The sequence below is a fragment of the Haliotis cracherodii genome, unplaced genomic scaffold (assembly GCF_022045235.1).
Source record: "Haliotis cracherodii isolate W230 unplaced genomic scaffold, xgHalCrac1.p SCAF_4, whole genome shotgun sequence".
Taxonomy (NCBI): domain Eukaryota; kingdom Metazoa; phylum Mollusca; class Gastropoda; order Lepetellida; family Haliotidae; genus Haliotis; species Haliotis cracherodii.
The window spans coordinates 5,459,742-5,483,449 of record NW_027266297.1 but is presented as its reverse complement, the minus strand read 5'-3'; the positions used below and the strand labels follow the sequence as shown (position 1 = coordinate 5,483,449).

The 23,708-nt window shown below is 39.7% G+C and overlaps 1 protein-coding gene across 1 annotated transcript; it reads left to right on the top strand.

The window, feature by feature from the left end:
- Positions 1–6,278: 6,278 nt before the first annotated feature.
- Positions 6,279–23,708, top strand: LOC139478431 (very low-density lipoprotein receptor-like). The gene is made up of 14 exons (XM_071260889.1): positions 6,279–6,358; positions 7,945–8,076; positions 10,072–10,194; positions 13,742–13,864; positions 14,696–14,977; positions 15,482–15,595; positions 15,863–15,985; positions 17,138–17,260; positions 17,910–18,038; positions 20,552–20,809; positions 21,728–21,905; positions 22,153–22,371; positions 22,570–22,688; positions 23,499–23,708. The coding sequence occupies exons 1-14, from the start codon at positions 6,301–6,303 to the stop codon at positions 23,666–23,668; spliced, it is 2,151 nt and encodes a 716-aa protein (XP_071116990.1). The 5' UTR covers positions 6,279–6,300; the 3' UTR covers positions 23,669–23,708.

Genomic DNA, 23,708 nt, shown 5'->3' with positions numbered 1-23,708 from the left:
TCAACCAGTTCATTGTTACCCAATGGCCTTCGACTGACCAACAGATTATGCGTATGGAACCGAACGAATAGTATGTCAACCTCCCGGCCTCGTCAAACCAAAGACGTTAAACGATGGTACTTGTTGTTACACTGCGTGAGGCTCTATAAGTACCATACTCTTGAACGAGATGTTAAACCCCATTTCACCTCAGCACATTCACTCTGAAGACCATGACAACAATGCTCACCTTTTTCGAGAACAGTGTTTTCACTGATTTTTAGTAAGCCATTCCTATACCTTGGATCAATATTGTGCCTTTTACTCCCTGTGTTCGTTTTTGGCATATATTTGAGACTGATTTATCTTTTGCGTTGATGTTTCAAATTTACCCTACATGTAATTGTCACGTATTAAACATATCAATCCTGCAACATATATGTGATGTCATTGTCTTACCCTTAATTTTTCTGTCATTTTAGGGACGTTTCTGTTTGACGCAATGTTGGATTGTTTGTAAAAGAAATGGTGCCACTTACAATGTATCTCACCAGATGAACTGGTGAGTGAATAAGTGAGTGAGTGAGTGAGTTAAATTTTTACATCGCATCGGCAATATTGCAGCCATATCGCGATCCAGATGAACTGGTTAGAGTGTCGGTACCAAAAAATCATATACGTGTCCTCAGAAATGACAGACTGGATTGGGTTGTCAGGCTCAGAAATTGATATTATTCGCAATCTTCCCATCACTCAGGGTCCAAGTGTATGAGTGATTAAAATTTAACGGCGCATTGGCATTATTCCCCCCATAAAGTCACGAGAACTGAGTGTTAATACCAAAAATGAACTGGTCATTTCTGCATGTATTGGGATGAGATTGATTTGTGTGGAAAGAATAAGGTACTGCAGAAATTTAGTGATAAAAATGGAAAAATCGCAAAAACACAAGCATGTGAGAGCCTGGCGCCGAAACACACCAACATGACATGCACGTGCAACATTACCTGTTGGGCTATAATAATGTTGTGTTTTCATTTCATGCCATCTCAATCTTGCAGCAAGTGAACAGGGAAAAGATGTTACGACTGACGGGAGCCCAACGCAACAACGCCATCGGCCGACTGTAAACAAAAGAATAATCTTCAGCTGCAGCCAGGTTTTCCCAATCCACACCAAGCCCCGTTGCAAAACTGTGAAGCCCTTATCAGACACACGGGACAACACGTGACCTTCCTAGATCATGCCGACCACGAAAAACTACCAGAGCACAGGACAGACTTAGAACCACCACGGTCACCTCTTCAACTACGGCAATACCAGCATTGCGTAGAATATCAGCCCAGACATTGAAGAACCGTTTACACGCTGAAGATATTCGTACTTGACGACCGGGGTCATGGTGTGAAGATCACAGAGTATGGTCACTACTGCGATGGTGACAAGTATTGTTCAGAGACGAGTCACGTTTTATTTTTAGCCGGTCAATGACCATGATGTGTGCCAATTTTGAACAATCGATTACCATCTGTTGATTATCTTTAGATATATTAGATGTACATCTAAAATCACTTTTGGGTTTTTATTAGATTTATTAGAGTATACATGGAAAGTCATATTTAAAAGCAAATTTGTAAAACATTACAAAAAAAATCACAAACCAGTGACAACAATTTATGTCGCATTAATAACACACAAGATTATACGTTCCAATCACTAATCGCCAGGAATACAGGATCTTCGGTTTAACGGGGTTTCACAGTTTACAAGTTTAAAAGGTACCCCTTTTAGCACAACAACTTTATTTAAAACTATTTAGAACATGAGTTAGGATGACGCGCAATAAAGATCGCGTCCTTGACAACCCAATCCATTTTGTCGCCTCGTTCACTGAGCATAGGTTGCTAGGGACCAATTCTAAACCAGAATCTCCGGTGGTCAGTGTGATAAGAACCTGTTCAATCGACTGGTTTCATGTTTTCTGACAAAGCAATACACAAGTTAAAACAAATAAACAAGAAAAAGACCCGAGACAGTTGACTTTGCGGATGAGATGGCCGTTGCTGTATACCACTATTTGCTAGTTGCTTGTTCAAGTCAAACCGGGGCGGTCGGGTAGCCTTGAGGTTAAATCGTTTGCTCGTCACGCCGAAGACCCGGGTTCGATTCCCGACATGGGTACAATGTGTGAAGCCCCTTTCTGGTGTCCCCCGCCGTGATATTGCTGAAATATTGCTACAAGCGGCGTAAAACCATTCTCACTCATTCAAACCACAGCCCCACTACACGTCACCGAACACTACAACAGGCGGAATTAGGCACGGAACGTAATTCCAGCGTGTGCAAGATATCGAAACGTGTCATACCACTCAATCATCATATCCGCATTCCTGAATGCAGCTACACTTCGTGGAACAGGGAGACGATAATTCCGGACTTTGAGAACATTTCACTGAATCCATCAACCACATGGCTGTTAAAGGAGCCAATGGCCGAAAAGCACGTCACGTGATCACATCGTGAATATTTACTTACATGTACGCGGCTTTCTCTCTGTCGCTCGCTCAGCGTTCAGTGCATAACCCTACTGATGGACTTGTAATCGTTCTTCTTGAAGGTAATACATTTTGTCTGAAGCATTGTATATCCTAGTCTGTATGCATAAACCTTTCGCAATGCAACTCTGGATAACCTTAGTATTGAAAGTGACCATGCTGTATGCATTTATCAAGACATGGAGTTAAATAGGGTTTAACGCCGTCTTGAAGATTACTGTACTTAATATATAGCAATGTGCATGAACGTGACAAAGAATACCTTGTCGACCATAGAAGAGAATATATAACCCAATGTGTTTAAGTTTATTGCACTTATACAATGCAGATCCGCGAATATGTGTGTGTGTGTGTGTGTGTGTGTGTGTGTGTTTACGTGCGTGCGTGCGTGCGTGCGTGCGTGCGTGCGTGTTAGTCCGGACCTACGCTGTTTTTATTGTGCTAGCTAGAGAATTATCAGTTGCGATTATCTGCCGAAACATAATCCATAGGGCGTAAAGGGAATAATAATAATAATAATAATAATAATAATAATAATATGAAAGGATCACTGATAATCAATTAATAACAATGTTCATTATCAAATCATTACAAAAGAAGGCACATAATCCTCATGCTCCCTCTTATCTTGCATCTGTATCTGCGCATAGATGTTCCTTGTTCACCCATAGCACGTAAAGACTCAGGTTCTATACTGCGTCAGAGAGCTAGCGGACACTGTCCTCAGGGCCCCATTTCCCATCATGCACCAAGAATGTTCACCGACTGTTTGGACACACATCTATTTTGCACGAATTAACACATTTTAAACATTGTCGTTGAGATCTGTTTCCTCCTAGCTGTTCAAAGCTGTAATAATTTCAGGAATAGACCAAAACTTCAAATGAATTGCTGCAAATCAGCCTTCAAATGACCTTTTTGAGATGACTTGAAGGTACGCCGACCCCACAACTTGAACAACACACAACAGATATCGTACATTGCACATGCCGGGGTGTTTTATATCCGAGTTACACTGGAAAAATAGATTTTTTCTAATCTATTAATTTCATAAAACAAACTGCCGAACCAAACAATGACATTGTAACAGTAAATACAGTAACAAAAGTGGTGGCCAATATAAGTTATCAGATAAAATTGCATGTTTACATTCAGTGACAAACTCGAGACATAACGCTTGGATATTCACAGCCGTGTTCCGGTTGATTTGACCTTCGTCGTTTCCTGCTCTTCACGAGATTACACTTGACAAGCAGTTAACCAGTTGATCATTCAAACAAAATATGACTTCTGAGTTTTCTGATTTTGAAGTCTTTGAGGCTGGTTGTAAGGGCTTTGATTTTGTTCCACTGGATGCTGTGGCTGAGATTGTCATGGATATGGTCTGGTAGAGTTGATTTGGATTCAACTTTTGAAACCGAGCTTTGATGTTCTTTAATTCGGGTTTTGAGGGTCCATGATCTTTCGTCAATTTAAGCTTGTCCAGAATTACACCGAAGGTGGTACACTGGTTCTGGTGGTTCCTGCTGCTCTACCCGTGGCTTTAATGGTGTTCTGAATGCTGTTACTTCTCTTGAGAACTACACCAATTTGAGTGATCATATGGGGATCATGAATTACCAGCTAATACCGTTGACAAAATGTTGTTAGAATAGTTTATAAAGAAAACAAATCGGTCTTTACTCTATACAACACTGCAAAATCTTGAATTCCTCGAAAAATGACCCCATCATATGTTTTTAGGGACAGCAATATTTATTCTTTCCACTAGAAAATGTCAACGCCAGGGAAAAAAAACTATTCTCGACAATCCATTAAACGAGCCCATTGTGTGTGAAAGGCAAAATAGCAGTACATCTTCTATTATATGAATGGATAACTGAAAATTAGTGATGACACCAGGATTTAGCGATAGGGTATGCTTGTCTTGTCCTGACCTGTAGTACCCGTCACTAAACACTGTGAAACCTGAATTGTTCTTGATCTTCTTGTCCAATTGATCTGTGAGTAGTTTCATCATCCTTGCAACTGCAAGGGAGGTTGATGAAGAAGATTCATGAGGCAGTGATCATATCCCAGTTTCCACAGAAATACAGCTATTCCATGTTGATCGGGTTGTTTAGACAAGGGCTGATTGTTTATTCGATTCCCCTTTATTCTTATCAAAGCTGGTGAATTAAAGCAGGCAACATCAGTAACAATGACACCTCTCCCGGGGGGAGTGTGTGTGTGTGTGAGAGGGGGGGGGGGGGGGCGGCGGGGGGTGATGACTTTTGCTACAAGTTCTTTTGCATGTGTTTATGACGGGTGCCACTGGTGTGGCAGGAAACGCTCACCTCTCTGCAAACGCTTCTGATTACTCGTGATTCGTTCTTTGATACAGGGGGGTTTCTGTCACTGAACGTGGTGACAATAGGCAGAGTTACATCTCTATCTTTAGAGGATCAGGTATTTTTTTCCAAAAGAAAAGCAAATGTCATCTGAATTTTCTAAGAAAACAATCTGTGAAATGCTTCATTGGTACAGTCTATGTGCGATTGGGGGGATAAGACATTTAGGCAAGAAGTAGGCATCCAAATGGGCACCAACTGTGCCCCCCTTCTTGCTGACTTCTTTGTTTATGCACATGATTCGGAATTTCTGCACGGATTGGAAACAAATGGCCAAGACGTTTAACTTATACTTCATGTTTATAGAAGATCTGATGTCGTTCATTCTATGATACTTCACTAAAACATCAAAGGCACCGACTGTACCTTATCTTGCCATCTTTCATATTTAGACATATGCATCAAGATTCAGAATGACAAAATAACTACAAGTATATGACAAGAGGGACTATCATAACTTTTCCACCAAGACTTCCAAGATTATCTTTCGAAAGATGCTAAAAGTTGCTCGATCGGGGTTAAAGCCTTCAAGGCCTCAGCAAGGCTTTCCAAAGGCTCTATGGTAGCTATGTGAAGGGCACTTCCCAATTGACATATAAAATGTTATCCGAGTCGAATGGTGATTTGAACCACAAAGAAAATGATAATTTTGGTAATGTGTGTTACTGCTTACACTAATGCCGATATTATAGTGCTAGCCCATTGATATACCATGCTGCAGTTTAACACGAATACCCCACGCAGACACAGTGTACTGACACCGAGAGGGCCAGCCTATGGTTTAGCCCCTTAATGCCGAGCGCCAGGCAGGTAACAACATGTACCGTAACGTCTTTTGGTATGACGTGGCCGGGGATCGAACCCCCGACCTTCCGTTCTCTGAGCAGACACTCTACCACTAGGACACGGCGGCGGCGTTTGTTTCGAGTACTTAGTTTGAGAACTAAACATGCGCAAAATATAAGATCTAACGTTGTTTGTTTTCTCTGCTTATTGAATGCACAGGATTAGCCCCTCCATATGAACATTTTAACAACGTATCTGTGAACAACAATCATGTATTTTCTATGCATTTTATTAACTGACAGATCAGCTTCGAAAGTATTAAAATGCACATTTCAAAACAATGTTATTTTTTCAAACTTGATCTTTCGCTCATTGATTATTTCTATGGATTTTTATCTCCACCTAGACATCAAAAGAGATTGCTTTCTCGACACCACATTGCGATATTTGGTACGAACATGTTTTATTTCTTTTGTATATTTCTCTCTTCTTGTTGGTATCGGCAAACAAAATGCTGCCAGCACACGCCTCAAATGTACCCCTTCTTTCCTCTAGGTTGCCCGTACCAACCACTGTTCTACCTCTGCAGGATGGGTGCTGGCACACTTACCATTGTCAGAGTAGGAATACTTGCAATGCTTGCACATGGTTAGTGCGATTTTGATCATTGATGCCTTCAATACATTTCAATTTAAAAACAGTAATATTATATATAATGATATTGACATTGCCACTGTAGAATTGATATCAAATTTCATATATCCTATTCAGTAAGGCTAATATAGGTAAAAAGTAACCACCCACCCACCTTACTAATATGAACTCTTCCTAAGATGGAGCCAGTGATATCAATTTGTATTCAACAATAGAAAAGAGTCGATGATCGCAGCTTGTACAGACTGTTTGTACAGGAGTTTCTATTTAAACTGTGGACATGAGTCGATATCAACAATAACTTTAACTTGTTACGCAAAAGAGCAGGTGATATCAATTTGTGAAACGGTCAATAATGTCAGCTTCTAAAAACAGTTGGAGGGTCGATGATTTAGGCCCATCATATCATGATAAGAGCTTGCAATAAAAACAGCAAAGTATGGGCCGCTGATAAGAGCTTGTATTAAAATCATTGAAGTATGGGCCGATGATAAGAGCTTGTATAAAAACAACAGCAAAGTATGGGCCGATGATAAGAGCTTGTATTACAAACAGCAAAGTATGGGCCGCAGATAAGAGCTTGTATTACAAACAGCAAAGTATGGGCCGCTGATAAGAGCTTGTATTACAAACAGCAAAGTATGGGCCGCTGATAAGAGCTTGTATTAAAAACAGCAAAGTATGGGCCGCTGATAAGAGCTTGTATAAAAAAAAACAGGAAAGTGTGGGCCGCAGATAAGAGCTTGTATTACAAACAGCAAAGTATGGGCCGCAGATAAGAGCTTGTATCAAAAACAGCAAAGTCTGGACGGCAGATAAGAGCTTGTATTACAAAAAGCAAAATATGGGGCAATGATAAGAGCTTGTATAAAAAAAAACAGGAAAGTGTGGGCCGCAGATAAGAGCTTGTATTACAAACAGCAAAGTATGGGCCGCTGATAAGAGCTTGTATTACAAACAGCAAAGAATGGGAAAGATAGAAAGTCTGCAAGAGGTGGATGTAATCATTCCAAAATGAAACTGAAATGTGATGGATGTAACTGGGACATCAGTTGGTCATCGTTTTTCAGGATTTAGGGATATCAGTTGGTCCTAGGGAATTGGGAATATAGATTTGCCCGGAGATATAAGGATTTAGTTTAGGGATAGTTTGACCTGAGAAATTACGATTTAGGGATATCGGTTTGATGTGAGACGTTGAGATTTTGAGATATCGGTTTGTTCTGAGACCATTGTTAAAGGGATATCAGTTTGTCCTGGCATTCTACTATTTAGGGATATCAGTTTCAGTTTGATCTGAGAGAGCATTAGGATCTAGGGATAACACTGTCAACAGATATGAAGATATGTGATATTAGTTTGTCCTGGGAACACATGGTTATTTGATAGCAGTTTGCCTTGGGACATCGGATATTTCTTGTAGTCTTCTGTATTTTATCATAATAACACCACGTGCTAACAGTTTGTCCTGAGCCATTACGATGGTGGGATAACAATTTGTTCTGAGGCATCAGAATGGATGTAGAAAAGAGTTGTATGACAGACAGTTCTCTCCTCCAACCAACGGTTGTTATATCCAGGTGAAGTCACTCCAACCAACACCCCTCTCCCAGCCACCAAGTTTCAATGTACAAGCGGTAGAATCATCCCTGTGGGTTGGAGATGCGATCGGGAAGACGATTGTGGAGACAACTCTGACGAGGAAGATTGTCGTAAGTACCAGTTATTTACCAAAACATATTTGAAAAAGGGTTATGTAATTATTCATGTAACTCAACTGAAAGTCGACAAAAGAAATATTTTCAATGATAATAAATGTTTATACAAATCGACATAATCAGTTTTTCGTTGATTATGCATGTCAGCAACTGGTATATTATACATGGGGACACAAGAAATAGGCTTCACGTATTATAGCTACATTGGAAATGGAAACTTAGCCATCGCCGTGACGGGCGAATTCTATTTCACTGCCTCCTTCTTCATTGCCTCCTTCATTCACATAAAGATAAACAATTTACTTTTTGAGGTGAACTCGTTTCTCGAATCCTTTCTTGGCTGGATTCATATGTACTCCAGCATTCCCCGTGTCGTTGTAAGAATAAGGTTATCAAATTCTAAGGTTCAAAGACATTGAACTTTCACACGCCTACACACGATGACTACAAGTGGTGGCTGAAATCTTCAGAGCCGAACTACGAAGGATGTACAGCCGTAACCGGTTGTGTGTAACACTTTCCGTGCTTACAGGCTACACTGGAAACAACAAGGAAGCCTTTTTTCTGCATCGAAGTGACTAGGCATCCACCGTTGAAAGGGTTAACTCCAATAGCTATCAGTGTGGATATGGTTTTATTTTAGGGTGGTTTATGCTCTTCTCTTTGCCACTAGTAAGAGGTGGGCAGCGGAATTCAAGAGGGGGGAGAGAGTCCTGAAGATGATCGAAGATGAAAGAGACCTTCAAATTCATCTTATTTTTCTCTGTCGTTGACGTTTTATATTTGCAACAGAAACTTGATATTGTAGAACAACCATACCAGTGAGTCACATAATATGGCATCTGTCATTGCTTCAAGACACTCAATGTTGTTCACTGAAAGCAGGAGACAAAATAAATGTCTACCCTTTCAACGTTTCTTTTCAGGACGTTAAGTGGACATTACTTGAAGAAATGCCTACCTTCACTAACTTAAATATGCTTGTACAGTACATCTTTACAAGGCTTATCCCTTGTTGCAAATATGGCATTAACAATAAATAAAAGTGTCATTTACATGCCTATATTCATAAGAATCCCAGCTAAAAGCAGGTTCCATTTTACATAGATCGATAACGTAGACTTTTAGATTATAAGCTGGTGTTTATGAATCACTGTCAAATAGTGATAAAACCCGGTGTTCGAGGAAAGGCAACCGTATCCTGCCCTACCAGTGTAAAGCATCACAAGCACCTGCAAAGGCACGTTTGTGTTAACCTGCCAAAACACGTAAAAAACACAAAGAAACCAGTCAAATTAGTGATTCCATCAGACATCAACTTTGGAGATGCTGTCCCTTTGTCTACAGTAAAACGTTTTGAAAGTTTTATTGAGGCTTTGAATGTTGCAACCCTGACCAACAACTTTTGAGCAAGACGTTGTGAAATGTAGACACCAAAGACTGGAATATTGCTCAGCATAAAGGAAAAGTTGACTATTGGAATGTTGAAGTCACAGCTTTAAGCCCAAACATAGAACAAATGAAGTGGCTTCACAGGTCTCGTTATTTGCCATTGCAACAGGTGGATAAATGTGTTGAAGGGAACGGGCCATTTGACGATTATTGAACGATAACAGAACAGTTAAACTTCTTGGCCAAACACGTCCATAAATTTTACTATTGAGCTCGCCGGGAAGTTTTACACCTACTTCTTATGATTATGGAAATGGATGTCGCTCTTATTTAAGTTAAATGTCTAGTCCAAATTAACATACAATTAATTTAAGTGTGAACGACCGTACAGTTACGTAAGTTTACGTCTTAATCACAATTATTGGCATAAAGATGAACTTACATTTCAAGCAATGTAAACAGCGTGCAGGTGATGTTTTCTTCCGGTGTAAATCCTGCTGGTGTATCGTACAGGTGGTAGAATGCTAGAAGTCTCCATGGTCCCCAGTAGGATTATCTCACCTTTGTTGAGTACAATGATATTTTGTATTCTTTCAGTAAGAGCAACTTGCAGTGGATCTGAGTTTCACTGTGTAGGCGGTAAATGCATCCCAATGAAATGGATCTGTGACAAGGACAATGACTGTAAAGACGGTTCAGACGAAGCCCAGGACCTTTGTAGTGCGTATACTAAACATGGGTCAGCGCTGCCTCGCCAAATCGTAAGTTGGTACGAATCAACTACCAATTTCTTGCTAGACAGTACAAAAATTGATTTCACCCGAGCACATGAGGTAAGATTTTATCCCTTTGAATTAATATGATGAACTAAATCGAACTTATATCATGCACCGAAGGGCTTCCAGTCCAAAGTCGTTATGGTATTTATATAGGACACTCAATAATAAGTTTTCATGTCATCTGGCGTGATAGCCAAAACTAGGTTCCCTTTATCGTGAAAACGACAATATCAATTCATACTAGCGTACTTTGGGGTGCCAATTCTAGCAGTATTAGGCTGTTTTACGATGTGCATCAATGTGTAACCTTTGCGTGATGAATATATTCTGAAATATTTTACAAAACAAAAACTGTACGAGTTGATGGTAGATGGTTTCACACTGTCCAGGTTGTTAGTGTTTTATATAAGCTGACAGTCGTGGTTGCTGGGCAACATGTGATTTTTATCCTGTCCCTGACTTCACATTGACTACAAGCTAAAAATGTGGCCATGTTGAGTATATATATCCTTCTACCTTAGGTATGATGGAAGCCATTTTTATTGTAATTATTGATTACAGTATAACAATTGACATACAGTGATACGCCATAATCAGACTTGTACGTCTTCAGACATCAATTCACACATTAAATCATTTTTCCCTTTCACATTGGTGCTTTATGTTGAGGAATCGGTATTAAATGACACACATGACTAATTAATTGCCTCGATGTCCATGGTTCTGAAAGAAAAAGAGTGAGTGGTTGAGTATGGTTTTACGCCGCTTTTAGCAATATTCCAGCAATATCACGGCGGGGGACACCAGAAATGGGCTTCACACATTGTACCTATGTCGGGAATCGAACCCGGGTCTTCGGCGTGTCGAGCGAACGCTTTAACCACTAGGCTACCCGACCGCCCTGAAAGAAAAAGAATAAGGTCAAATCGATGCGAAAGATGAAATAACACCACATACTAATATATGCCCATGGCACACAACAGTATTAGTAACCTTTGACTCAACCCTAAAACCTGAAGACATGTCCATCCCTCTTTTGTAATGGATTTCAAAACTCCATATACATCCGTGCAGAGAGAAATATTGCTGGGCCAAGCAAATGTACCACCAAATCCCTGTCTCAAAGATTAACCACAATCATGGAATGACTTCTTTCTTTATATTCACAAAAAGTATTTGAGACAAGAGGAATTAATATCATGTGGCTTCCAAAAGTTCCCAAGGGATTTGCTCACAAACTCAGAAAAGAAATAAGTTCTATTATTTTAAAAATTAGATTTTTCAAATTTGTAACCCTATAACACACACGAGAGGCAAGGAAAAACTGCATTCCTTGATCCCTGGTACAACTCTTACTGAACCTGGTCACCATAGTTACATCTCTACATGTATCCCCAGAGGTTCAGGATAAATTGTACAAAATGAAAACAAATATCGCCACCTCTGAAGTTACTGAGAAAGAAATATGGGAAATGCTGGGCTTCCTAATTGATAACATCAATGTGAAATATCAGGATAAGGCATTAGGAAAGAATAATGCACCCCCACGAGCACCACTTCATTTCCTACTCTGGCTGAACTGTTTCTTTTATACATTTGAAATGGAATTTCAGCTTGGATTAGTAAAAAATAGAAACAAGGTAAGAAGTTTAACTTTTAGCTTGAGATATAACGTTGGTCTGATATCGTTCATTAATAGTTAAACAGCCACTGATTTATCCACCTGAACTAGAAATGAAAGCGACCAGAAAACTGACTTTCTGTTTCACATTTTGATCTGTGCATAAACTTTCAGAGTGACAAAAACTATCAACATGACGGTATGACAAGGGGGACGACTTTGCCTTTCCAATAGTCAACTCATGTAATACTGTAAACAGGGAATTTTTGCGACCGTTTTATTATTGCGAGTTTTGCGAACAAGACTCAATCGCAAAAATTAAAAACGCAAAAATAAGTATAAATAATACATACATATTTTATTCATTGCAACACGTCATCAAATGTTGAAATCATCAACCAGAACCACAAGTTACTCAATAAGTTAACAACACAAATGAATGCAGAATGGTTACACAATACATAACAAATGACCGTGTAAACAGACTCCAGCAGCTCCAGCCTTTATACAACATTCGAGGAACAACTCTCCCTTTACGTCATGTAATACTCCAGCAGCTCCAGCCTTTATACAACATTCGAGGAACAACTCTCCCTTTACGTCATGTAATACTCCAGCAGCTCCAGCCTTTATACAACATTCGAGGAACAACTCTCCCTTTACGTCATGTAATACTCCAGCAGCTCCAGCCTTTATACAACATTCGAGGAACAACTCTCCCTTTACGTCATGTAATACTCCAGCAGCTCCAGCCTTTATACAACATTCGAAGAACAACTCTCACTTTACGTCATGTAATACTCCAGCAGCTCCAGCCTTTATACAACATTCGAGGAACAACTCTCCCTTTACGTCATGTAATACTCTAGCAGCTCCAGCCTTTACACAACATTCGAGGAACAATCGAGAAAGCTCTTTTGACGAAGATTTAGAAGAGCTTCATGCAACTCTTGCTCAAAAGTTAGTTACAACAAAATCAGTAAATGCACTGTCCTGTAACTGGATTTTATCATCCAAAACTGGCTCTCATGGGAGAAATCGCTTAGATGAGATTAAGCGATACCTACACTGTAGATATCGCTGCAATGAAATTGTATCACAATGCGTTGCAGAACAATGTGACGTCATTGGTTACCATGACGTCACAATCAAATGACATCACTAATGGATCTGCCGCTCAAGCTGTCAGCAGTATTTTTCACACTTAGACACTGCTTATTACTGTCTACAAACTGAAAAAGTTGGAAGAATGATGTTGGATGCTAAATAAAATCTCACCCTCGTGTCTTTTGATATCAAATATATCAACACTCGTTGACAAAAGTGGAAACAATCCCCGACAAGCCTAGGAGCTTTCCCACTTTTATCAACTCGTGTTGATATATTTAATATCAAAAGACACTCGGTTGAGATTTTCTATTTGGTTCACCGATCACTTGATTGTCGATGCACAAGTTAGATTTATTTCAAAACATTAATTAAATGAGAGAAAAACTTGCCGAAATCATGCTTCATGCTCGGATGAAATCACGTTTTTTATTGTCCAGGGAGAAATAGGAAGTTGCTACGTACCATCTTCCGGGCATGGACAGCACTTACCCCTTGTTTATTTTGTAACTATTTTGTAACTAAGCAGCCAAGAAAACCTTTTAAACAGTATGTTTTGTAGATGAGTTATCATTTGACATACCTAACGTTTATGATGGTTATATTCAGAAAAATAGTTGTTTATAACCTTTTCAGAGAGATAGCTTACACATTTCTTTTGTTTACAGATAACTGAGACAACTTTGAAATTTGGATACTGCAGTCTGTGATATTGTATTGCATTGAAAAGTATAACATTATTATTTGTTTTTATTTGAAGACAGTAACACGTGCGGTCCAGATAAGTTTGGCTGCAATTCAGGTCAATGTATCCCTTCAAACTGGGTATGTGATGGACAGCAAGATTGCGAGGGTGTCGTCGGGGAAGATGAAACGAATTGCAGTGAGTAATCAGTCAGTTAAAGTAACGACTTTGAACATGTTTAATGTAAATTATACTTTTGCTGGGTACTGGCTTTTATTCCATGATATTCACACAATATAACTGTTTCGTATCTTTCTGTTATATACTGAACCACAAAAGAAACGTCACCATGGATAGATATATGAGAAACCTTATTTGTCCAAACACTGAAAACATACTTTGAGACATATTAAAAAGGTGAAACTTGGCAAAACTGATCATCAAGGTTGAAATTAAACCGACAAATGTTCTTAAACACTAGGCTCTGAGACAATGGCATCACAAGTCAGTATCCGCCATGTGCATTGATGACTGCCGTGCAACGTCGATACATGGAATGGATGAGGCGGTTGATGAAGGCCATACTCTGAGGAACGCCTGATGCAGTTCAGCTGCAGTTGTTGGCCTTGGTCGGACGTCATTCAACCGTATTTGAATCTCGTCCCAAGGGTGCTCAGTGGAATTTAAATCGGGACTGAGGGCAGGCCACTGCATGGCTCTGATGCCATTCTGAGGAAGTCACTTGTTGCTCTCGCTGTGTGGGCACGGGCGTTATCATGCTGAAACTTGCTTGAGGTATGACGTGTGGTCTCAAGACTTGATCAATGTACCGAGCTGCTGTGACACCATTGCCTCTCCCTGGACCGATATTACGGAAGACCACAGGGCCGACCCTCTGTGCAAGACCAGTTCCAACCCACACCATGATGCTCGGACCACCCCACGAGTCTCTCTCAACAACACATGCATCTGAATAACGTTTCCCACTGCGTCGCCAGACTCTCTCTGTCATCTGCTGTTGAGATACAGTAACGGCACTCGTCGGAGAAGAGGACTCTTCTCTAGTGCTGGTGGCGCCAATGCTGGTGCTGTGTTGCCCACTGAAGACGGTTCCGGCGATGACGTGGTGTCAGAATGGGTCCTCAGTGTGGCCTGTGACAGTGAAGGTGTCTGCTCCTCAATCGTCGACGCACGGTGTCCGCACTAATGTGTCGCTGGTGTGTCCACGTGGTCTGTCCAGCAGTTTCCGCAGCAGTAACAAAGCGATCTTGAAGATGCTGTCGCACAATCTGACGATCCTGACGTCGGGCGGTGACCCTTGGTCTTCCACTACGTGGTCGGTCATCTGTAGTGTTGTTGGTCTGGTACCATTGATGGAACCTGTATATGGTCCTTACGTGGACTTGAAATGCATTGGCTACTTGCCGGGCGGTTTGTCCAGCTTGCAATCGTCCAAGGGCTTGGTGTCGCTGATTTCTTTTCAATCTAGTCAAGTTGTAGCAATTCAATAACGAACGAATGTTATCTGATCTGGGTGGATTTTTATAGGGCAAGCAATAGGGGAACGCTTGTGCATTTCACTTTGCACGGAACCCACGAGCATCGGGTTACCATGGCCGTTGCGTGATGCGTTTGGGCGATCGGTTATATTGTCATCTGCTTTGGGTTTTTTTTTTATCAAATTTCATTTTGCCGCACAAGGTAATGTTAAATTTTAGAAACTTTGTTTTCATGCAGTGTTACTTGGGGTGACGTGTCTTTTGCGGTTCATTTTATATTGGGAGGATATTAAATAACTGAAATTACTTTTTTAAGCTGTCACCTGCGAGGGAGGCACATTCCGCTGTGGTGATGGAATGTGTATATCACAACGATGGAAGTGTGATGGAGACAAGGACTGTAAAGATGGCTCTGATGAGAACAAGTGTGGTACTTTGCTAAACATTCGCATACCTTCTTCAGCACTTTGACAACTGTATTTTGTTCGTTCCTAAAGATTGGAAATGACCCATGAAAGCACTTCTTGTATCGTGGAATAAATATTTGCTGTTATGAATCCTTTTTTGTTATTTAAAATGGTTGTTTTGTGAGTTACTCCATATTATTGAAATTTTAGATTTTTGGAAATGAATTAAGGAAGATTTTTTTATGTTTAAATAATGCCAAATATGAAATTGAACAGCCTTTACTTTCCAGAGTCCCCACATTCGTGTGCGCCAGATAAATTTCTCTGTGATAAAGGCACGTGTATCAACAGAGCCTGGTACTGCGATGGAGACGTTGATTGCCATGACGGGAGTGATGAAACCAATTGCAATGGTGAGACTACTAAATGTTCCAATTCAGAATTTAAATGTAAATCCTCTGGCGAATGCATCCACAGCTCCTTGGTCTGTGACAATGATCATGACTGCAAGTTATCTGCAAGATAGTGACATTCATGTCGTGTTTCCTTATCTTCAAAAGACAGGTTTGATTTATATGCATCCAAGAAAATTAAACTCCTAATTTCTATTGCATATAGACATGTGTCTTTCCATCTCCATCTCGAACTCTCTGCTAGAGGAAAGTCATATTATATAGCTGCGCCCCTAGTTCTTTATTCTCCCAGCAGAAGACCAGCACTGTCTAGAGCTCTCTGCTAGAGGAAATTGTCATATCATATAGCTGCGCCCAAAGTTGTTTATTCTCCCAGCAGAAGACCAGCACGGTCTAGAGCTCTCTGCTAGACGAAATTGTCATATCATATAGCTGCGCCCAAAGTTGTTTATTCTCCCAGCAGAAGACCAGCACTGTCTCGAACTATCTGCTAGATGGTGTCATTCATATCGTGTGGCATCATCTTACAAAGACAGATTTGATTTATATGCATCCACAAAATAGACTCCTTATTACGCATGCATACAGGCATGTTAAAGATGAGACCATAACACTTGTATTTAGCTTTGGTATTTTTCCTTCTGCCGTAAATTCTATTTGACCATGTCTGTCAGTGACTTTGTAGATTTGTGTATGACTTATGAGGTTTCCTTTCGAAAATCGGTAGTAGACTGTAATTCAGAAGTCCCAGATCCTGCATACATTTTTCATTAGGAAAATTGTTACATGATGTAGCGGCGCCCCAAGTTGTTTATTCTCAAGTAGTGTTTTATTGTACGATAAACAACGACCACGAGTCGTTTATTTCTTTTTATACATGTACTTTACTCTAGCATGAGTGATTTCTCATGCTGTATAAATGTATTATGGGCCGATGGCGTGTTACTGAAATAAATTGTCTCTCTGCTAGTCTGAATCTTTTTCACATTTGCCGTTTATAAAGTTAGTTTCTTGTCTCAGGAAGATATTACTTGCTGTTTGGTTGGTTTTACAAACTTGCTTCTTCTTTATTATAAAAATTTATCAAACTGAAATTGTGTAGTATAAAGTTCACATTAGCTTTTAGTTGTAATATGTAGTAATATATTTCAGGCAATACTACATGTGCCAGAGATCAGATCATGTGTTTAAAGGAACGTGTCTGTTTGTCGAAGTCTGTGCAGTGTGACGGTTCCAAGGATTGTAAAGATGGTTCCGATGAAATTAACTGTAGCGGTAGGTGCATATAGTATATATATACCTGCAGCATAGATCACATGGATTGGTATGAACTGTTTTCTATCACTAATAAATATCAGTGATGGACTCCTGGGCTATCTATTTTCACTTCTTTAGATGTAAGGTCTTTCTAATTAAGCATTTTCTGTAAGTATATTAACACTACATATAGTTTCATATTAGTCCTTATAGAGATAAGATTATTTACGTCCTTTGGAAGAATAGCAAAAAGGATACAATTTCTGTTACAATTTCTATGAAAATTTCAAAGAGCATCTGAAGACTCAACATTAATACCTTAGTAAACCTTTCAAGGGTTTTACGGTTATCTTGAGGAGGACATTTAAAAAGCATGCATTGGTGTCAATATGATGTGATTCATAAAGTCAGGCTTATGATATAATAAGAATTGTACAATAGACTGTGACGTGACCCCTGTGATTATGGAAAGGGTTGTGCTAAAATGTTGATTGGGTGGGAACTTTGCTGAGTAAGAAAGAGGTTGGGCACCGTTGGTGTGTGTGTTTGTGTGTGTGTGTGTGTGGGGGGGGGGGGGGGGGGGGTCTTTTGACGGAAGATCAACGTCTAAGGGAATACTTGCTGTAAGAATTCAATCGTTCTGCATATTTTACTTTTTTTAATTCAGCCTCATATCGATGTAATGAAACTGATTTTCACTGTGGAGATGGAGTTTGTATTGACAAGTCACTTGTGTGTGATGGAACCTCGAACTGCAAGAACATGGAAGATGAAAACGTGGACCAGGGTTGTGCACGTAAGTTTCTACCTATTATCCTATATGACAATGTTGGAGGATGATTTTGTAGATTTGTTTGAAACTTTCAGACTTTTCAGTCATGCAGTTACAGATTTTAAGAAGTTTATCATAACAATACATAAGGCTGTTGTGTCTTTTCATATCCGTCTTGAACTCTCTGCAAGATAGTGTCATTCATATCGTGTTTCATAATTTTACAAAGGTTTGATTTATATGCATACAAAAAAAATACTCATATTTTCTCATGCATATATATATAGCATAATTTGTTCGGCTTTTTAAAGATGAGACCAAAATACTTGTATTTTTTGGTATTTTCTTCTGTCGTTACTGCAGTTCAATGCTGTGATATGTGTTTCTTCCTATGTTACTGTTTGACAATGTCTTTGTAGATTTGTGTATGACTTATGGGGTTTTCTTTCATAACGCAGTAGTAAAAGTCCCAGATGCATATGACAATGTTTAAAAATCTGTAAGTTATGGTTATATTTATCAAGATAATATGCGTTCAGTTGTCTGATCAATGTTCGTCATAACACAATTCATTGACAAAACCTATACCTGGTAGAATGAGACAGAACGACACGTCCTTGAAGAGGGAGGTGTAACAACACAATAAGCAATGTCAATATCGGGTGTGACCACCATTTGCGTTGATACAGGCGAGGCAGATGATTGAAAGTAGCCTTGTTTTTGTTTTTTCAAATGTCAACCAAATATTGTTTAACTCATCCCAGACATATTCTATGGTGGAAATATCTGGAGAAACAGCTATGGCAATACATCAAAATTATGCCGCCCCATACCTTACACTTCCATCCCCAAACTGACGACGTTAACCAACGCAAGCGTGGCTAAAACGTTCTCCTGGACGTTTGTAGCGCCTTGCACGGCCATCAGAGATTACCAGATAAAACCTGGGCTCAACTGTGAACTGTGTACCGCCCCAGTCTGCACCAAGCTAGACGTGCCTGACGGTGACGTGTCAGCAGAACTGGGCGTAGAGATGGGCGTGGGGGCCGGATGTTGTGCTCCCTCAACCAGTTGCGTACGGTTCTGCTACTAATTGGTCTCAACTCAGAAATTAAGCGAGCTCTTAATGTGGCACTTGGTATCAATTCCGTAGATGCAACAACCAAATATGGACGTCTTGATTACGTGAAGTAACACGTGGATGTCCTGCCCATGGCAAGTCATACGTATTGCTCTGCTGTCGATAACATCTCTAAAGAAATCATCCTGTTTCGACCCGCTAGTCTTACAAAGGCAGGTTTGATATGTGAATCTAGAGAAATATATTCAAGTTTAAACTCTTTGAACATTATGTATTTGGCATTTTAAGGAGGGAACGAACACACTTGAATTAAAGGTATATATATTTTTGGTATTTTTTCTTCTGCATTTTCTGCACCTTTAAAATACTTGTTTTTTTTCTCTTTTTCCACTTGTTGATGAGTGGTTATATGTGTCGTTTGTTTTATACTTTAAATCATCATTCAATTCTTACTTCACTTTACCATGGCTAATAACAAGTGCAACATCATCAAACAAAACATCCTTAACCATTGTATTTGAAATTCCATTTGTGAATAATTTGTGCTTTGACCTCTACTAGATATTCTTATATTCAGACAAAGTCAAACAATATTTATCTGAGCATTATTCTGCAGTTATTTGTAGTTTGTTTTGCCTGGTGTTATTTCTGTGGATGTTTAATAAGAAAACTGGAGAATCATCATAAATAAGACTGTTTCAGTTGTGTTCAAGTAGACAGAATCCCAGTATACAATCTGCGTCTTGTTAACACTCTGTTCGGTTCAGTAAGCTCCGGTAATAATTGCCTTTATAGTAATGCAAAAACATTTTGAAAATTATGCTGAACGCAAAGTTTGGTCTTGTACAGTCACCTTTGGAACATACTACATGTCATTTCGTTTTAAACCAGCGCCAGCGAATAATCAGTCTCAATTAGGGCCTTCAGGCAAAGTGCGATGAAAATCATATGAATGGATCACTCAAAATATGTGCTGATACCAGGTGATCGCGGAAAAGGTAAACATGCCCTGCCCTACCGGAAGCACGTGTCAAAGTACAAAGTCTTCATTACCGGAAGATTCAAGATCAAATGCCCATGTGCCCTGTTATTGTTTACCTGAAGATTCAAGATCACATGCCCACGTGCCCTGATATTGTTTACCTGAAGATTCAAGATCACATGCCCACGTGCCCTGTTATTGTTTACCTGAAGATTCAAGATCACATGCCCACGTGCCCTGTTATTGTTTACCTGAAGATTCAAGATCATATGCCCAAATTCCCTGATATTGTTTACCTGAAGATTCAAGATAAAATGCCCATGTGCCCTGTTATTGTTTACCTGAAGATTCTAGATCAAATGCCCACGTGCCCTGTTATTGTTTACATGAAGATTCAAGATCACATGCCCACGTGCCCTGTTATTGTTTGGTATGGTGCACCAGCATTTAAGTATGTCCTTGTTGCTCTTGCAGATAATCAATGCAGCTTCAATAATGGTGGATGTGACCACATCTGTGTCAGTCTGTCCGGAAACAAGCGCAAGTGTGACTGTAAACCAGGCTTCACACTGATGAATGATTCCCAGACTGTGTGTACTGACATCGATGAGTGCAAGGACAATCTCATTCATGGCACTTGCTCACAGATCTGTAAGAACACCAAGGGAAGCTACAAGTGTGAATGTGTTAATAATTACTCCCTGGTCAACAAGAGATACTGCAAGGCTGGAGGTAAATGCTTGATGCAAGTCATTTAGGAATCTATGACCTGGAAAAAGGGTTATGAGAACCCTGCTATTTTGTCCATAAGGTGCATGCCTGTGCGCTGGCATAGAAACACAGGATTCTTTCTCGATAAATAAGAACAACAAAATTGACATTTTAGAAAGTGGTATTCATCATATTGAGAGACGCAGCACATTGTGTATTGTTGCGATACGATTACCAATTTGAATGTGTTCGTACAAACAAAATTGTGAAATCAATAAATGATCAAACAAGATCAATGAATAATCAAGTTACATACAAACACACAGTTTTAGATTAAGCTCAAAACAAGACATCAAATATGTAACAGTCCCTGGAATAAATGAACGTATGTTCACGAATGAAAAAGACCTCTCTGGCTGGTGGGAAGTTGGTGTTTACTATGAGATAATTAAGTTGCCCGCTCGTCGCTCTACTGTTGGTACAGCCATCTTTCTTGAAACTGTCCAATCCCGAAGTTTGTCATATTTGTAAACGACCGGGGGCTGATGACACTAAATACCATTTACTGCCGCCGACATCACTTGACATAACTTATTTCCAAATGTACACGTGAGAAAACAATCAAAGCAATTAATCATTGAAGCAGTTATTTTAGTACATTTGAATTGATTTAAGTAGATATGAAAAGCAACAACTGAAAATATATTGTATTTGTGTTTGACGAGCCAGTTTTGTAATCCTCTTGCACTGTCTGTTCAGACATTTACTTTTGTTAGAATGACAAATTATGGATAACAACATCAAAATCAAAACTTACCGATAATATAACATTTTGTTTTTTTAGAATGTCAGGTGATCTGATTGTTCTTCGTTCATATGACTTTTAGGACACAAACACACTTCAAGCCTAATAACTGTCTTCATCTGATCTTTCTACAGGAGGCAACGTGCAGCTACTGCTCTCACAAAAAAGAGATCTAAGGAGAATCAACCTTGAAACCTTTGCGTATAACCTCCTCCTTGGTGATGGTTATATATCATCTGCTGTTGCTATGGACTTTGATTTTCTTGGAAATAGATTTTACTGGACAGATGTAGCAAAAGCAGGTATCTTTAGGTGAGTTTGTAATAATAACTCATTCATAGAGTGTGAAGTGCTTGTCTTAAAAACACAGGATCTGTGCGGTGACTACGTAGAGGGAGACAACTCTATTTAATATGGTAACGATTTTATCAAATACTACTCAGGATAACACATGCAGTGTAAAATGACATAGAAATCAGGTCTATAGATATGCTACATAATAAGCAAAGTTAAATTAACATTTGTGGAATGCTTTACTATGAAATTAAATTGTGTCCAGGGCTGACTTCGGCAACAAGTCATCAGTTGAAGAGGTAGCATCCACAGATGTCAGCTCCCCAGATGGCCTTGCTGTAGACTGGATCAACAAGCACCTCTACTGGACTGACACTGGCTTTGACAGGATTGAAGTATCCTCCTTGGATGGCAAAATGAGGAAAACCCTCATTAACACTGGATTAGATGAGCCAAGAGCCATAGTTTTGGATCCCAATCACGGGTAAGTAACCTGTTGTGTCCTCCTTAATCAGGCAGTAATGACTTCTAGATTTAATCAAAATAAATTCAACGAGTCTTGCAACCAGGAAACAGACAAACCCATTAGACAAGTTCCATTTTATTGCAGTGAGAGGATGTCATTGTCGCATTACCTGAACATTTCGGGAGAAATTTTCAATTTGTTTGTGTTTCCTTGCAGACTTATGTATTGGACTGACTGGGGTAAACAGCCTAAGATTGAGCGATGTGGAACGGATGGCAATGACAGGAAGGTTATTATCAACACAACCATCGCCTGGCCCAATGGACTCACAATAGGTAGATACCAAACCCAAGTTAGGAACGTCCGTCCGTTCGTCCACTTCTCAATGGGGACACATTTTCTCAAAATCTGTTTTAGTATAGAAATGACACTTTACACACTGATGTTACTGGTCATGATCTTTAATGAATTCGAAAATTGGTGTCGTAATTTCATTTCATTTGTTACAGCGTCCGGGCCCTTGCTCCGTTCTTACTTCGTGCACACTGCATGAAATGGGGACACGTTTGCTCAGAAACTACTCAATGAACGAAAGTTTGCATGCTTATCTAAGACTCACTTGTTATCCCCTGTCTAAAAGTGGGGCCGGGGATATAAGAAACGAGTTCATCCGTCCGCTCGTCTTTCCGTCCGTTTTTTGCATGCTTATCTCAGACTGAGTTCGAAAATTTGTGCCAAAAATGTTTTCCCCAAGTTACATGTTTTTCGATTTTGTGCTTACACGAGTATGACCACTGAGCCATATTAATTTTTTTTATTTAGTGCACAGTATCTGCAATGGGGAGGGTTACATCTGAGAGCTCGAGAATCAGATTTTCTCATGACATAAAGCCACGCTTGTGCCTCTCTCTCCACAAGGACAGATAGGGTTCTTTTTTCATAGTTAACATCAACTTCCTTGGTTTTTACCTCTATATGAACAAACAGAATACCGATGTTCCCCATGGCGGGGGTAGTGAAAACGCTGTTTCTTGTTGATATTATGACGATGAATTTCTCTTGATCTATTAATAATAGAATAACATGAGCAGTTCAATTAATCGTATGATTGATGCAGGTTTCTGACTGGTTTGCTGGCCTTTCAGATTATGTTGCTGACAGACTGTATTGGGTTGATTCCAAGCTTCACAGCATCGAGAGTTCCAACACGTTGGGATTGGAGCGTGTGTCTGTTCTTCAGAGTCAGCTGCATCTCAGACACCCTTTCGCCATCACTGTGTTCGAGGTTAGTCTCGCACAACATCTTTTATCATGATAAATATATATCATACAAATAATTATATGAATAACCTTTT

Excerpts from the sequence above, each read along its gene's own strand:
- LOC139478431 (XM_071260889.1), top strand. The coding sequence starts at position 6,301 with ATGGGTGCTGGCACACTTACCATTGTCAGAGTAGGAATACTTGCAATG. Across the intron at positions 8,077-10,071 it reads CTCTGACGAGGAAGATTGTC|TAAGAGCAACTTGCAGTGGA; the intron begins GTAAGTACCAGT and ends GTATTCTTTCAG. Across the intron at positions 22,689-23,498 it reads GCCCAATGGACTCACAATAG|ATTATGTTGCTGACAGACTG; the intron begins GTAGATACCAAA and ends CTGGCCTTTCAG.